The 15,434-nt window shown below is 46.7% G+C and overlaps 2 protein-coding genes across 7 annotated transcripts in view; one reads left to right on the top strand and one right to left on the bottom strand.

Moving 5' to 3' along the window:
• Eif2ak4 (eukaryotic translation initiation factor 2 alpha kinase 4) overlaps window positions 1–5,533 on the top strand; it is an 87,133-nt gene extending 81,600 nt beyond the window's left edge. For 4 of the 6 annotated variants that reach the window (XM_050132205.1, XM_050132212.1, XM_050132219.1 and 1 more), the window contains 5 exons: window positions 13–110; window positions 1,362–1,430; window positions 2,135–2,179; window positions 4,241–4,359; window positions 5,291–5,533. In XM_050132205.1, coding sequence (XP_049988162.1) covers window positions 13–110; window positions 1,362–1,430; window positions 2,135–2,179; window positions 4,241–4,359; window positions 5,291–5,348 — 389 coding nt within the window. In that variant the 3' untranslated portion in view covers window positions 5,349–5,533. Of the gene's footprint in view, window positions 1–12; window positions 111–1,361; window positions 1,431–2,134; window positions 2,180–4,240; window positions 4,360–5,290 lie in introns of those variants that run through there. The other 2 variants (XM_050132227.1, XR_007590072.1) reach the window with 2 other exon arrangements.
• Window positions 5,534–6,022: 489 nt separating this feature from the next.
• Srp14 (signal recognition particle 14) lies at window positions 6,023–9,764 on the bottom strand. The gene is made up of 5 exons (XM_050132246.1): window positions 9,617–9,764; window positions 9,409–9,481; window positions 8,906–9,018; window positions 7,014–7,046; window positions 6,023–6,578 (listed from the first exon to the last, which is right to left on the bottom strand). The coding sequence occupies exons 1-5, from the start codon at window positions 9,638–9,640 to the stop codon at window positions 6,489–6,491; spliced, it is 333 nt and encodes a 110-aa protein (XP_049988203.1). The 5' UTR covers window positions 9,641–9,764; the 3' UTR covers window positions 6,023–6,488.
• Between the last annotated feature and the right edge of the window lie 5,670 nt (window positions 9,765–15,434).

Genomic DNA, 15,434 nt, shown 5'->3' with positions numbered 1-15,434 from the left:
TTTCTGCCTCAGGTTTGTTTGAAATCCATGGAACAACAGTAGTCCCCACCGTGAGTATTATATCCCCAGAAAAGCTGTCAGCCAGCACCAGGAGGCGGCATGAGATTCAGGTACATCACATCCACCTTTCCTTGGCTTTTTTTTTTTTTCTTTTTTCCCTAGGTTTTATTTTGTGTGTGAGTGTTTTGCCTGCATGTATGTTGTGCACCACGTGTATGCCTCATGCCTTTGTAGGCCAAAAGAGGGCATTAGAGCCCCTGGAAATGGAGCTGCAGATGACTTCTGAGTGGCTGTGTGGGTGCTGGGAACCGAACCTGGGTCCTCTGGAAGAGTAGCCAGTGTTCTTAACCACTAAGCCATTTCTCCAGCCCTGTGTCCTTGGTTTTCTAACAAGAGTTACAGAGAAGAAAACAACAGGAAGGAAATATAAGATTTATTTAACCTTTTGCTCTGAAGATGTCAGCAGACCATCTCTGGTGCCATAATTCAGCCAATTTGTCCACCAAAGATGTTGCCCTAGGCAGCAACTGTCAACAGATGGCCCGTGGTAGCTGGAAGCGGCTTGTTTCTCTTCTAAATAAGAGCATTTTAGTGCGGTCACAAGAGTGAGTTTCTCGTTCTGAACGTGGTTTCGGTGTCTGCTGTATGCCTGCGCTAAGGCCATGTGTGTAATCTTAGACACATGTTCACTGTGAGTTCAGAGAACAAAGGACAAACACAGATGGCAAGTTCAATGTGTTACTTGAGTGACAGGAGCGTGACCAAACATAAGGGGAGAGGATGGGAAGAGCAGTTGTGGGTCTTGTTGCTGTTGTTTTGGGTTTTTGGTTTTGTTTTTTCTTTCCCTTGGTTTTTCGAAATAGGGTTTTTCTGTGTAGCCTTGGCTGTCCTGGACAGGCTGGCCTTAAACTTCCAGAGATCCGCCTGCCTCTGCCTCTCAAGTGCTGGGATTAAAGGCGTGCGCCACCCAGCCAACTCTATTTTCAAAAAAATAATAATCATTTCAGTTTGAACAGTGGTGTTTTGTGTCCTGAAGTCTCTGAGGTGTTACATTTTTGTTTATATCTCTGCAAAGCTTTAGTGGAGACTAAAGTCCTGGAACTCAACAGAGATCCGCCTGCCTCAGCACAGCCCAGCTATTAAGAGCATTTGTAAACCAGCTGTGGTGGTGTACCACTTGGGAAGATCACAAGTGGAAGGAAGGCCCAGTGGGCAGCATAACAAGTCCCTCCAGCGTGTGTCAAATCTGTGTTTTATTGGAATCCTTCCTAACCCTGGCTTTGTTGCCCTGCTGTTTTCTGGAACAGGAAATAGGAGAGACGGCTTAGTTTAACGTGCTCTGAACTCCATTTTCTTACTAGGTACAAACCCGACTTCAGACTACCCTTGCCAATTTACATCAGAAAAGCAGTGAAATTGAAATTTTGGCTGTAAGTCACTTTCTTTAACAATTTGAAGCTAGCATCTGTCTGCATTGTCTAGTGTAGCCACAGAATTCAGGTTTTTTGGGGTTTTTTTGCTATCAGCTGTATCTGGAGTCAGACCTGGCTGTTCCTGATGTGACAGGCAGCCTAAAGCTAGACAGAACTGGGAGGAAAAGAAGGTGGTTGGTGTGTTTTTCCCTTCTCTTCTTTTTTCTGAAGGCCACACTCACACTCAGGCCTTACTAAGCATAGGCGGCAGCTTGACCTCTGGGGTGTGGTGGATGTGAAATCTCGAAATCCAGTCTCAAGTCCTTGTTAGCTCACAGCCCATTTAAAGTCTGCTTTACAGCCAGGAAGATGGCTCTGTGGTTAAAGCACTTGCCATGCGAGCATGAGGATGGGAGTTCAGATCCCCAGAACCCACAAAAATGCCTACGATTACAACCTCACAGGCCTGGCTCACAGACTAGCACATCAGTCAGCTCAGCTCTGGATTCCACTGAGGGCTGCCTCAAAGAGGAGGGAACAGCAGCTGACAGTAGTTCCCGTGTCAGCCCTGGGCCTGCACACATGCACATCACGGGGGGTGGGGGGCTCACAGCATCCATAGCAACCCTGTCCTTATCATCCACACAGTGACAGCATAGCCCTAGTCTGGAGTGCTGCGTAAGAGCTCTTAGTAAATGGTATGCATTTCTGTGTGTTAACAGGTAGACCTACCCAAAGAAACAATCTTACAGTTCTTATCACTAGAGGTAAGCCGCGGGAACTGTTCTGCACCGAGACTCCTATGGTCCTGTCAGAGGAAAACTGGGAAAAGGTCTTACACTGTCTTAGTAATTGTGTCTGTCTGGTAGCATTGGGAATTTAGCTAGTACCATTAAGCCTTTCTGTTAGTATGTGCTATAGCATTCCTGGGTCAGAATCACACAGCCACCAAGTATCGGAGCCTGGACCTGAGCCTAGCAGACTAGTATAATCTAGGCCCTTACCCATTGTACCATGTGTTTCTCAAGCAAACCTTCCTCCCAGCTAGGGAAGCACAACCACATAGAAGATTCTGTTGGAAAAAAAAAAAAAATTAGGTCAGTTTGTTTACAGGCCTATACTTCTATACATTTTTTTTCCAATTTTTAAAAATTTGAAGTTTTTGGTGGCACACACCTTTAATATCAACACTTGGGAGGCAGAGGCAGGTGGATCTCTGTGAGTTCGAGGCGAGCCTGGTCTACAGAGTAAGTTCCAGAACAGGCTCCAAAGTTGCACAGAGAAACCCTGTCTAGAAAAAACAAAAAACAAAAAGAGAGAGAGAGAAAAAAAAAGAAAAATTGAAGTTTCCCACGTTAGTAAAATAACCATTGCTACAGGTGATTTTTATTTTATTTTTTGAAAACAAGATCTTACCAGGTAGCCTGTCTAGTTTGTTTTCTTTTTAAAAAAAAAAAAATTTATTTACTATGTATACAATGTTCTGTCTGTGTGTCTGCCTTCAGGCCAGAAGAGGGCACCAGACCTCATTACAGATGGTTGTGAGCCGCCATGTGGTTGCTGGGAATTGAACTCAGGACCTTTGGAAGAGCAGGCAATGCTCTTAACCTCTGAGCCATCTCTCCAGCCCCCTAGTTTGTTTTCTATAGCTGTGATAAAACACTGCCCCAAAGCAACTGGGGATGAAACATTTATCACTTCTTTCAGGCTAGCGTCCATTAGTGCGGGAAGCCAAGACAGGAACTCTAGGCCAGGAAGGGCCCACTGAGGAATGCAACTATTGGCCGGCTTGCTTTCTAATGTAGCCTAGGCCCACCTGCCCAGGATGGCACCACCCACAGTGGGCTAGGCCCTCCCACATAAATCACACCTCAAGCAAATGCCCCAGGGACCAATTTGCTGGAGCCAATTCTTCTACTGATGGTTCCTCTTTCCAGGTTAGTTTGTGTCCTTAACAAACCAGCACAGAGCCCAAGCAGGCCTTGAAATGTAGTAATCCTCCTGCCTCAGGCTCCCAGGAGCAGAGATTACAGGCTATAAGTAATTTTTAAAACATTTCACATCAGAACTTGGAAACAACCTAAATGCTGAATAAGGAAAATGTAGTACATTTACACAATGGAGTACTACACAGCAGAAAAAAATGACATCTTGAAATTTGCAGGAAAATAGATGGAGCAAGAAAACATCATTTTGAGTGAGGTAACCCAGACCCAGAAAGACAATTATGTACTCACTCATAAAGCAAAGAAAACCAGCCTACAAATCACAATCCCAGAGAACCTAGACAACAACGAGGTCTCTAAGAGAAACATACATGGATCTACTCTACATGGGAAGTAGGAAAAGACGAGATCTCCTGAGTAAATTGGGAGCATGGGAGAGAGTAGAAGGGGAGGGGAGAGGCAGGGAGGGGAGCAGAGAAAAATGTAGAGCTCAATAAAAATCAATTAAAAAATTTCCCATCAAATAACTTTTATCTATCCATACTCTTTAGTCATGGATTAAAAATAAAATAGACTGTGTGCTAAGAATTGGAAGCAGGAGGGTCTTCAGTTCAGGGCCAGACAGTGCTCCAGAGTAAGACTGGCTCTTCGTTCCTTCGCGACCACACAAGGACGCAGCCAGCACTGTGGCAGTGTGTGGCCTTGTGATCCAGTCCAGTGAGCAGACGTTAAGGCCACAGTCTCCGCTTACACAAAGTACCCAGGAACAGCAACCTAAAGGCACACTGGCCCCCACAGCTGCAGTCTTCAAAGGGAGAACCCAGCAGAGGCCAGGCAGTGCCCCTGCTGCTCTGCGGTCATATCTGGTCTGATCTCTCCTAGTGGGATGCCGATGAACAGGCATTTAACACAACTGTGAAGCAGCTCTTGTCACGCCTGCCAAAGCAAAGATACCTCAAACTCGTCTGTGACGAAATTTATAACATCAAAGTGGAAAAGAAGTAAGTTACGCGGGCTTCCTGTGGGTTAAAGTTCAGGGAAGGGTTTTTCTTATTGAGGTCTGGCAATTCAGAAAGGTGACTGACAGCCAGTAAGTCCTACTCAGATCTGAATCACAGTGAGGATCTTGTCTGTTACAAACACCGTGGGCCTGAGTGCAGCTGTCCCAATTATGTTGTTCATCCAGGTACCCTATTTCTAAAAGTACGTTGGCTTTTTCATGGAAGGGGTGGGGCTGTGTGGCATGTAGAGGCCTGAGGTTTATATCACTTCGCTCAATCACACTTCACTCTTTCCTTTTGAGAGAGGGCATCTCTCTGAACCTGAAGCTCATCAGATCAGCTAGGCTGACTGGCATCAGTGAGCTTCAGGGACCCGCCTATCTGTACCCTGTCCAAGGCTAGAGTTACAGGCGTGTACCACTCTGCCCAGCTTTTCAATATTGGTTCCAGGGATCCAAACTCAGTGCTTGCTGGCATGCACCTTACCCCCATCTCCCATGCCCCAGAAAATGTTTAATTAAAAAAATAAGCCAGGGATGGTGGCACACACTTATGATCCTAACACTTGGGAAGTAAACACAGATCAGGCATCCAAGAACATCTCTAGCCTTAAAGGCAAGTTTGAAGTCAGCCCGGGGTATATAAGACTCTGACACACAAAAAAAAAAAGCAAAAAGACATACATACATACATAAACACACACACACACATACATACATATATGCTGTGTATGTCAAAATGCCAATCAAGTATGTTACCATGTAACTTCAAGGGTGTCGAGGAAGCTGGTAGTGAGTGGCTGTCTTTGTTAGCTGCAGCTCCAGGAAAGCTTACACACTCTTCTAGTGGTCAGTCTCCCATCACATTCAGCTGGTGTTTTACCCCACTGAGTTAAGTCTGCCATCAGCCTGCCTGTCCCTTTCCTTTGCAGGGTGTCGGTGTTGTTCCTGTACAGCTACAGAGATGACTACTACAGAATTCTGTTTTGACGCTGAAGAACTGTTGCTGCATTGTTCAAATGGACAGCGGCTTACACTGGAATAATGGAATGTTGTACATTCAATTCATTTCAACTTGAAATTCTAATAAGCTGTCCTACAAAGTTGAACTTTGTAGGTTTTTCGTGTATGTTATAAATTTATCTTTTTGGATATAATAAATGCTTTCATACATATCTGCAGTTTTCCAGTTGCAGCTCTGCCAGCACTAGAGGTATATGGAGCTGAGAACCACCTTTTTCTTCCCTTGATCCTGCACTCTAAGCAAATGAAAATGTTCTAACATTTTCCAAGTGGATAAACAGACATAGAGATCAAAAGCCATCCCTTGTGATCTGTTTTGTCTCTTTAGTTGGAGGTGGAAGTGCAGAACAGGGTTTCAGTATGCAGCCCAGGCTGGCCTCAAACTCAAACTCGGCCTGCCTCCAGACCATTGAGAGTACAGGCTTGTGCCACCACACCAGGCAGAATCTTTATTCTATAATATAATATTTATTCTGTTGTCATTAAGCAAACTCCTGTTTGGCTATAAGAACTCAGACTTGCTGACGGAATTACAAGATTAGACAACAAGGTCCAGGGAGATGGCTCAGCAGTAAAGATACTTGCTGCCGAGTTCAATCTCAGGATACATGAGGTAGGAGAGAACGAATCATACAAGCTGATGCTGTGGCACAGAGCAAATGTGTGCACGAACATAAAAATAAATGTAGTTAACTTTTTAAAATTATACAACCAAGTAAATAAACCCACCCATAGGATAACATAACTTTTAATAAAACTGTCAGATTTCTATTACAGTATTCTCAAAGACAAGGCAAAAACCATTGAGTAACTGTATCATTCTAGAGTTAGTAGTTACTGTCACAAACAGGGTAGGCAAAGAAACAGCTTGCATGGATGGACTTGACGATGCACGGGTCGCAAAGATGACACTTGAAGGCTGGAATCTAAGAATACCCAGCCATACGGTGGAGATCAAAAACCAACTGGCTTCTTAGCACAGTAACTACCTTATGATCGTCCAACCCTTCCCTTAAACGATGCTTGTATGAAAACAGTTACATACAGAGGGTGCCAAAAGCAGCCAACAGGAAGCTGCACTTCAGCTGGCTGGTAATGGCCACGCCTTCACTGTGCTGGCTTCGTCTTCTTACTCTTGCTCTTCTTGTCCCTCTTCTTGAGACCATCCATGTTAGCTCTCAGCAGGTTTGAATAGGCCTGGAAGCCAGAACAGGGGCTTAGCAAGAAAAGATACAAACTGGGGAAACAGCTGACTCTTCCACAGCGGACTTAAGAGCAGCCGGCATCAGAAAGCTACGGGGACACCATGGGACACCCACACTGGGAACTGGTGTGCCACAGAGAAAGCCTTCAGCAGCTCCTGAGACACTCTTCCACAGGGAGCTGCAGGCTTTGCACTCTTTAAGCAAAAAAGGAGAACACCAGGCAACTTACATACAACAATATTATACAGTATATGTGAAGTTTAAGCAAAACTGGCCTTAAAAACGCAAAGGAAAAAACCACCATTGGACAATATTTATAAAATCAAACACCATAGGCAAGCAGTGACAGTCCCCCCCCCTCCCCGCCCCCCAACCAGTACCCATTCGTCTAGAGGAGGAATGGAGGACACAAGGAAATAGCGCTTACCATCTGGAACTTATTCACTTCTTTGGAACTCACCTGGAAAGGAAAAAGACCACCTCTTTTTATAGACATAGACACCACCTATTTTACCCAAAGAAGATCTCAAAATGCTTCATCAAGACAACACCTAGGCCAGACACAGTGACACACATGCCTTTTTCTCTCAGCACTCTGGCGGCAGACCAGCCTGGTCTGCAAAGCAAGCTGCAGGACTGCAGGACTGCACAGACTCTGCCAACAAGCAAGGGAGCCCTGTGCCTTCTTACACATGAGATTGCACCAGGATGGGAAGGCAGGAGTGGGCTCCCACCAAACCTATTCATCTTAAAAATCCCTCAGGCAAGCCCACGCTGGTAATCCCAGTCCCTGCAATTGTGACGCAGAGAGGGCAAGACAGCTCTAAATTTAAGGTGGGGAAAAAAAATCACTTGTACAGATGCCCCTGAGTTTCTTCCCTGGACTCAGAGAGACATCAAGGGATCCATCAATCCAACTCCCTCGGCTGAGCATGGTGGCACTGGCCTGAGTCCCAGCTTGGGCTGGAAGAAAATGAGTTCCAGGCCAGTCTGGGCTAGGGAAGCAAGAACCTGTCTCAAGAAGGAGAAAAAAACAAAACACAACAATGACAAAAAAACCCACTTTGTCTTCCATTATTTCAAACTAATATAGGCACAATTCAAGCTGCCACAAAAGAAATAATGCCTAGGAAGAGTCCTCAGTTTCCTCTCTGACAGCCACACGAACTTGCTTTGCTTTGAGCTATCTCCTCAGGATAGCTCATAGAGGATGACACACATCAGTTACTGTCTGCAGTTCCATGGTTTCATGGGCTAATGTGACAAGTCAGTCCGTCATTTTGAATCAGGAAATTTTTGTTTTGTCATATTCAACCTTTCATAAAAAGACCACAGTTCTTGACTATAATTTCAAGTGCCAAGCCTACCCTGCAGTTACAGGTTTGCTAAGTAAACCACAAAAACAGGGGGAAATCAGCTTGAAAATAATCATCTAGCAGGACAGTGGTGGCGCAGGACGTTAATCCCAGCACTCAGGAGACAGAGGCAGGCAGATCTCTGTGAGTTGTAGGCCAGCCTGGTCTACAGAGTGAGTTCCAGGACAGTCAGAGCTGTTACATTGAGAAACCCTGTCTTGAAAAACCAAAATCATCTAATGCCCATAAATTATTTACTGAAGGCCCAGCACAGAAATCAGTCTTCATAACAGCTGCTGAAAGAATAGACCCATATACTCATTTCCAGAGAAACTTTAGCAGAACAAGCATTTGGCCTCTACTTTCTGTTTTAAACGTTTACTGTTGATAATTTGTACTATGAAATAACTGGGAAGGTGGTCCACACCTATGATCCCACTACTTTGGAGACAGGCAACAGAGTCAAGGGTTCAGGGCCATGCTAGGCTACATAATGAACCTGAATTACATGAAACCTCATCTGAAACAAACAAAACAAAACTGGGTCCTGATCCCAAAACAGCCTGGAAGTGACTGGCCAAGAATGAAAGCGAGGGGGAATAATTCAAACACGCCCCTCCTGGGTTAAATAGTTTTAAGATAACAGTTCAGGGGGCTGGTGGTGGTGGTCATAACACAGTGATGACTTAGCATGATGAAGACCTGGCCTAGTCCCACAAAAATCGTCCTGTATCTGTCCCGGCTGATAACAGCCCTGTGACCCCAGTACCGGCTGAAGGGCCTGCTGTGATCCTCCGAGACCACAGCCTGAACCTCACAGCAAGCTCCTAAGATTTTTTTTCACAATTCAGCTTACTAGCTGGCCGTGGCACGGGTTGCACCAGTACCTCAGCTACTTAGGAGACTGAGTTCACAGACTGACAGACTTAAAAAATAAGGCAGAAAAGCCAAGACTCCAGCTCACCACAGTGCTGATCTTCCTTTTCCCATCCGTGGCTCTCAACAGACACTTGTTTTCCGCGGGCTCGAGGCCCTCCACAGAACTCTTCCGCGGAGTGGGTTTGGTGCGACCATCATCTGCGGAAAACAATAATAATACATCTTAGTGAACACCGCCACAGGCATTGCTGCTGGGGCCAAGGTGGAAATGGCAGAGAAGGGGTGACAGGGGGGACCCACCCAATCCACCATCACTAAGTGGTTCGGATATGGCCAAACGTGGGGGCAACAACTTGAGACTGTGACTCCCAAGGCACATGCGATCTCACTAACGGAGCAGGGACTGGGCTGCCTGGCACACGTGGGCGTCTGTCACGGTGAGTGGGTGCCGGGAGCCCTACCAGCCACACTTGCCAGCGCCGCCGCGACCCTGAGCCCTGGAGTCGGGGCTCCCCGACAGCAGACGGCCTCCGGGCTGCCCCCTCCCAGCCGCTGCCCCGCGCTGCCCCGGCCCCGGGGGCTGCTTACACTTCTTCAGGGTGATGTACACGCTGCCCGACGACCGGCACTTCTGGAAGAGCCTGGTCAGCTCCGTCAGGAACTGCAACACAACACGCCCAGTTAGGCAGCCTCCAGTCCTCGCCCCGCCGCGTCACCGCCCTGGCCCGCCCGCAAAGGGAGAAGCCCGAGCTGACCCCACTGGTTCGACTCCCCGGCCCTCCGGGGCAGCCGGTACCTGCTCGCTCTCGAGCAAAACCATCCCGGTCTCCGCAAGTTCCAACTCCGTCAGCAGAAGCCGGGGCGAGCGTTTACAGCCGGAAGTCTCCTCTGTGATGGGCGGGGCTTCCGCTCGTAGTTGCACTTCTTCCGCCAATCCCTGCCTCGCTCCTGTGCACGCGCCACCCCTTACACACGCGCGCGCGCGCGTACACACAGAGACGCGCGCGCGCACACACACACAACACTCACATACCCCTACACCTTCAGCCTGTCCAGGATGAGGAATGACATTGACATTTTGGGGCCTTGGACTGTCATGCCATGCTTCACCCCAGGCCGGGAAGGATTGGGAGCAAAAGAAAGATTTGATAGAAACATTCAAGTTACCCAAGAGTCCTTTGCCTCGGGTTCCTTATTTTTAAAGTGAGAATAACAGTACCCTTTTCACAACATGGCTGTGAAGAGCAGATGAATTTATATTGAAATATAGACTACTGTCTGGTACTAGAAGAGCAGATGCGTTAATATTGAGATATGGAGCACTGTCTGGTACACAGAAGTGCTAACTAAGCTTTAATCGTTTGTCTCGGTCACTGTTCTGTTGCTGTGAAGAGACACCATGACCAAGGCAACTCTTATAAAGGAAAGCATTTAGCTGGGAGCCTGCTTCCAGTTTCAGAGCTAATCCATTATCATCATGGTAGGGACCCTGGCTGCATGCGGCAGACTGGAGAGTTCTATAGCCTGATGCTTAGGCAGAGAGACTCTGAGCCTGGCATGAGCTTTTGAAACCTCAAAGCCCACCCCCAGTGACACACTTCCTCCAACAAGGCCACACCTCTTAATCCTTCTAATACTCCCAAATAGCGCCATGCCCTAGTGACTAACCGTTCAAATATATGAGCCTATGGAGGCCATTCTTATTTCCACCACACTGTTGCTATTTCCACTGCCATTCTCAACCACAGATGTTTGTTTATGTGGTCCTAGAACTCCAGGCCTTGTGTATGCTAGGCAAATCAATACTTTACCATCGAGCCTATCCACATCCCAATCTCTCTAAGTAAGCTGAGTGGCCCTAAAATCCAACCCCCAGTTCCAACAAAAGTGACTAAAGTCCAGGCCAATTCTCCCTCCAGATTTAGTTAGGAGGCCAGGGTTCTAGGATCTGTTCTATTGAAAGCCAACTTGAACCCTGGGCCTTTGAAAGGGCAAGATTTCAATCTTGCAACATGCTTTTGGTGAGTGCTTGTTAGCCTGTGCTGTGTACTTGTAGGGTCTGGGGGTACAGTGGTTAATGAGACACACTAAGATCCTGGTTTCTTTGAATTTGCTAAAACAGGTAAGGAGGAAATAACCAAAAAAGTGAGTAACTGAGCTTCCGATAACTGTAAAGACAACAAAGAAAGGTTACAGTGGCTGTGACAGGCACCTCTTTACATGGTGGTCAGGGGAGCTTGCCCTGCAGAGAGACACAGCTCAGATTAACACCAGGACTCTGAGGAGTTCCCTGATTAAGAATCTCCATTCAGGGGGCTGGAGAGATGGCTCAGAGGTTAAGAGTCCAGGCTGCTCTTCCCGAGGTCCTGAGTTCAATTTCCAGCAACCACATGGTGGCTCACAACCATCTATAATGAGATCTGGCTCCCTCTTCTGGCCTGCAGGCATGCATCCAGACAGAATGTTGTATATATAATAAATGAATCTTTAAAAAAAAAAAAAAAAAAGCCGGGCGGTGGTGAAAAACCAAAAAAAAAAAATTCATTCAAACAAAGCCCAGTCCTCAGCTGCACCACAGCAAACAGCTTCAGCTCAGAGTTGCAGAGAAGCATTGGCCACTTTAAAGCAGAAATAAGAGAGCACACATGCTTTGGATGTAAGAACCAGGGTTAGAAAGATACTTAGGGGAAGCAGGGTGTACAGCCCCAAGGTGCATGCCTCGTGTATGGGGAGAGAGAGTTGGGCATCTTTACAATGAATATATATACATGATTTTATGATTTTTGAAGTTATATCATTCAAAGTATATACAAAATTTAAAGATTAACAATGTTTAAAAATAAATTTACGCTGGATGGTGGTGACACATGATTTTAATACCAGCACTCGGGAGGCAGAGGTAGGCAGATCTCTGTGAGTTTGAAGCCAGCCTGGTCTACAGAGTTCCAGGACAGTCAAAACTACACAGATAAACCCTGTCTCTAAGAAACAAATGGCTAAATAAATAAATGAACAAAAATTTTACAAAATAAGATGCTTTACTTAGAAACTTCTATCGTAAATAAACGTGTAAGGTGGTTTTCTGAGGTGCATTGTTTACATTTAGGAATAAAAGAGGCCAAAAGCATCCTGACCCTAAGACAGTGGAGTTCACTGTTCGCAGTATCTTTAGAAAGAGTACCATCTCTTGTGCAGGCAGTGTTGATCACAACAACGGTATGGAAGTTTCTTGACTCTTATCTAGAAGGAAGCTTCTCACTCACAGTTTTGTTTTTTCCTCCTACTCTGCTCTGAGGGAGAGAAAGCATATGGAAAGAGGAATGAAGGAGAATAGAGAGGAGGCCAGTGGCCAGATCATGTAGGCCCATAACCCCAGTAAATTTGGATTTTGTTCCTGATAGAAAGAGAAGAGGGAGCTGGGCGGTGGTTGCGCAGCCTTTAATCCCAGCCCTTGGGAGGCAGAGGCAGGCGGATCTCTGTAAGTTCCAGGCCAGCCTCGTCTACAAGAGCTAGTTCCAGGACAGGAGCCAAAAGCTATGGAGAAACCCTGTCTCGAAAATCAAAAAGAGAGAGAGAGAGACTGACAGAAAGTAGGAAATGACTCAGGGCTGGGTTCAGGGTGACAGAGTGAGGTCCTAAGACCTAGATCCCTGCTGAGATAGTGGGATGAGATTATCTGTGGTGAAGGCTCCCCAGGGAAAGCCAGAGGGAGGAGAAAATGTGTTTTGGAAGCCTGTGTGTTCCTACAGGAATTACCACACTGGCATGTCAGCACACACTCTGGCCATGCTTTTGTAGAAGGAGACTGCTCTTTCCTTTCCCGGCCACCCAGATCCGAATGATCACACAGAAACTACACTAATTACAATACTGTTTGTCCAACTAGTTTAGGCATGTTCCTGGCTAACTCTTATATCTTAAATTAACCCATTTCTATTCATCTGTGTATCACCACGAGGTTGTGGCTTACCAGGTAAAGTTCTGTTCTGGCTTCTTTCTCCTTCAGCAGCTACATGAAGTGATAAATTTTAATCCCAGCCATAGTACCCTATAGAGACAGTGTGAACCTCTTCAACTTGAATCAGAGGGTCTGGAGTTATCCCAGTCCCTCATTTTTGTGTGAGACCTGGACCTTATTTTGACCGTAGTACCTACCCCAAAGGGTTGTGTTCCAGCTGCAAGGATGTAATTCCACCATCCTGTAAGAATTTACATTAGTTACTAAAGTTTCTTTCACTTCCCAGAACTGAGAAGGCCTGGTATTATGTGCCCCAAATCCTAGCAGTGAGGAGGCAGAGGCAGGCAGATGCAAATTGGAAGCCAGTTTGATCTAGCTAGTGACTTCCCAGGCAACCAGAGTTATATAGTCAGAACTATGGTCTCTCTCCCCGGAATCCCTCTTTGGAGGTCTCGAGCGCCTCCAAATGTATGCAATTAGCCCTGGCCTTCTTCCTCATTTAGTTAGATAAAACTGAGGAGGCCCCGTATCTTCCCAGCAGGCAGACATCAGCTCATCGGCTCAGCCTCCCGGGAGCTCTCCTGCAGTATTCCTCACAGCCAGCAGGGGACGCCATAACATCATTGGACAGGTGCAGCCTTAGACGCCCAGGGGCTCCTAGATTTTGGATAATAATTTACCTGAACCTAGGAGTTCTCAACCTTCCTAATGCTGCGACCCTTTAATACAGTTCCTCATATTATGGTGACCCCGACCATAAAATTGTTTTCGTTGCTACTTTTTTTTACTACTGCAATTTTGCTACTGTTATGCATTGTAATGTAAATGTGTAATGTGCAGGATATCTGATACATAATCCCTGTGAAAGGGTCGTTCAACCCCCTCAAAGGGTCGTGACCCACAGGTTGAGAACCATAGCCTTAGCCAGACATCCTGGATTGTGGGCTTTATCTTTAAAGCATGCTTCAGGAGGGGCCTGGAACATTCTGCACAACAAGGAGATTACCAGTCATCCAGTCACTGAACAGGGACTAATCAGACACCCTCTGGTGCCAAACACTCACTGTGTGGGTATCCAAAGCAGACCTGTCTATACGGGACAGACTAACTTCGCTGAGCAGCTTTGCCCGTATTTACTGAGGAGTTACCAGGTGCCAGGCTTGTTTCTAGGCACCTTCCTTACCTTTGCTTTCTTGAGTCCTCCTAGCAACCCTGAGATCGAATGCTTCATGCCCATTGTCACTAAAACACCGATAGGTTAAATGACAGCAAGAGGAACTGGACCTTTAGGGCCCAGTGTACATCTATATGGCTGAGCCCAGTCTGAAGGGAACTCCCACTGGGAACTGGACCGCTCAGATATCCACAGACATGACCACACAGATGTAAGGGAGAGAGGGCAAAATATTGGCTGCCGCGCACTGTGGCCCCATCTGCGCTCTATGCACTAGACCCCAGTTCACGAGCTTCGGGCAAGGGGCTGGAGGTTGAGAACACAGAGACAGACCGACACGCAGACCTTTCAACACTGATACCAAGGCCCCAAGAATGCTCCCTTTATTGTGTTCAGGGGCAGATTATAAAGAGATAGCCACATCCCAGTCAAACACACCAGAAACCACTCTCCTGCCATCAGGAACTCCTGAAGGTCTCGTGCTCAGGGCAGCTGTAGGCACTCAGATCAGGGGAAAACAAGTTGTTTACAAGAAATTCAGGATCTGGGATCTCACTGCTCCCAACAATTGGCCAGCTCCGGTACCCCCCCCCTCCTCCCTCCAGCTTTTCTGTCTCTGGGTCTGGCCCCCCATTCCAAGCCCCAGTCCTCCCTTATACTCCAGGCAAAATCCTGTCTCCTGAATCCTCAAACGCTTGCATTCTAGGCCCCAATCAGCACTCTCTAGTGATGTATCTGAAGGAAAGTCACTTTTTAAAAAAGGAAGTTTATCTACTTGTGTATGAGTGTTATGCCTGTGCGTCTGCGCACGTAACATATGCATCACTCTTGGAGGCCAGAAGAGAGCATCAGCTTCCTGGAACTGGAATCGCAGGTGGTTGTGAGCTGCAAAGCAGATGCTGGGAATCGAACCTGGGTCCTTAGGAAGAACTGCCAGGGCTCTCAAGTGCCATCTCTCCAGCCTAGGAGAGTTACTTTGGTTTCTAAGAACTTCCATCTCAACTGGATGAGTTAAATGAGACCCTGCACAGAAACATCCCACAACTGAGACCCAGAGAGGCCAGGAACCAATGTCTTCTCCCCTTCCTAACTCAAATGCTATCCAGAACACAAACAATCCAAGTCCATCCCCTCGCCCTAGGGAAACCCTGTGCCTGTCCCTCCTCACTGCTGCACCTGTTAGCAACCTCTCCCTAATGTGCTCATCACAAGTCTCTAATGCCCCCTTTTTCTTTTCTTTCTCTCTCCCTCTCTCTTGTTTTGTTTCTGTGGGTTTTTTTTGTTTTTGTTTTGTTTTGTTTTTGTAGCTTGTAGCTCATGCTGGTAGGAAACAGAGGAAAATCTAAGTGAAAGAAACTCCGAGAGACAGTATATTGCTGACATGGGCGTGACCATGTCAAGGACCATAGGAAAATGGCAATGCTTCCCCATCGCCTGCCTGGATGATGCTCATAGGGAAACAGGCAGAGCCTTCCCTGCTGG

This window comes from Alexandromys fortis, unplaced genomic scaffold (assembly GCF_014885135.2).
Source record: "Alexandromys fortis isolate MF-2015 unplaced genomic scaffold, M_Fortis_MF-2015_v1.1 scaffold_6, whole genome shotgun sequence".
Lineage (NCBI taxonomy): Eukaryota > Metazoa > Chordata > Mammalia > Rodentia > Cricetidae > Alexandromys > Alexandromys fortis.
The sequence above is the reverse complement of the archived record's forward strand: the minus strand, read 5'-3'. Positions and strand labels throughout refer to the sequence as shown.

Bases quoted from the DNA above. Each gene is read 5' to 3' on its own strand.
- Srp14 (XM_050132246.1), bottom strand. From the start codon at position 9,640: ATGGTTTTGCTCGAGAGCGAGCAG. The intron at 9,019-9,408 runs GTAAGCAGCCCC...TGTTTTCCGCAG, and splicing joins GTACATCACCCTGAAGAAGT to ATGATGGTCGCACCAAACCC. The intron at 7,047-8,905 runs GTGAGCTGGAGT...TTTCCTTTCCAG, and splicing joins AAAGGAAGATCAGCACTGTG to GTGAGTTCCAAAGAAGTGAA.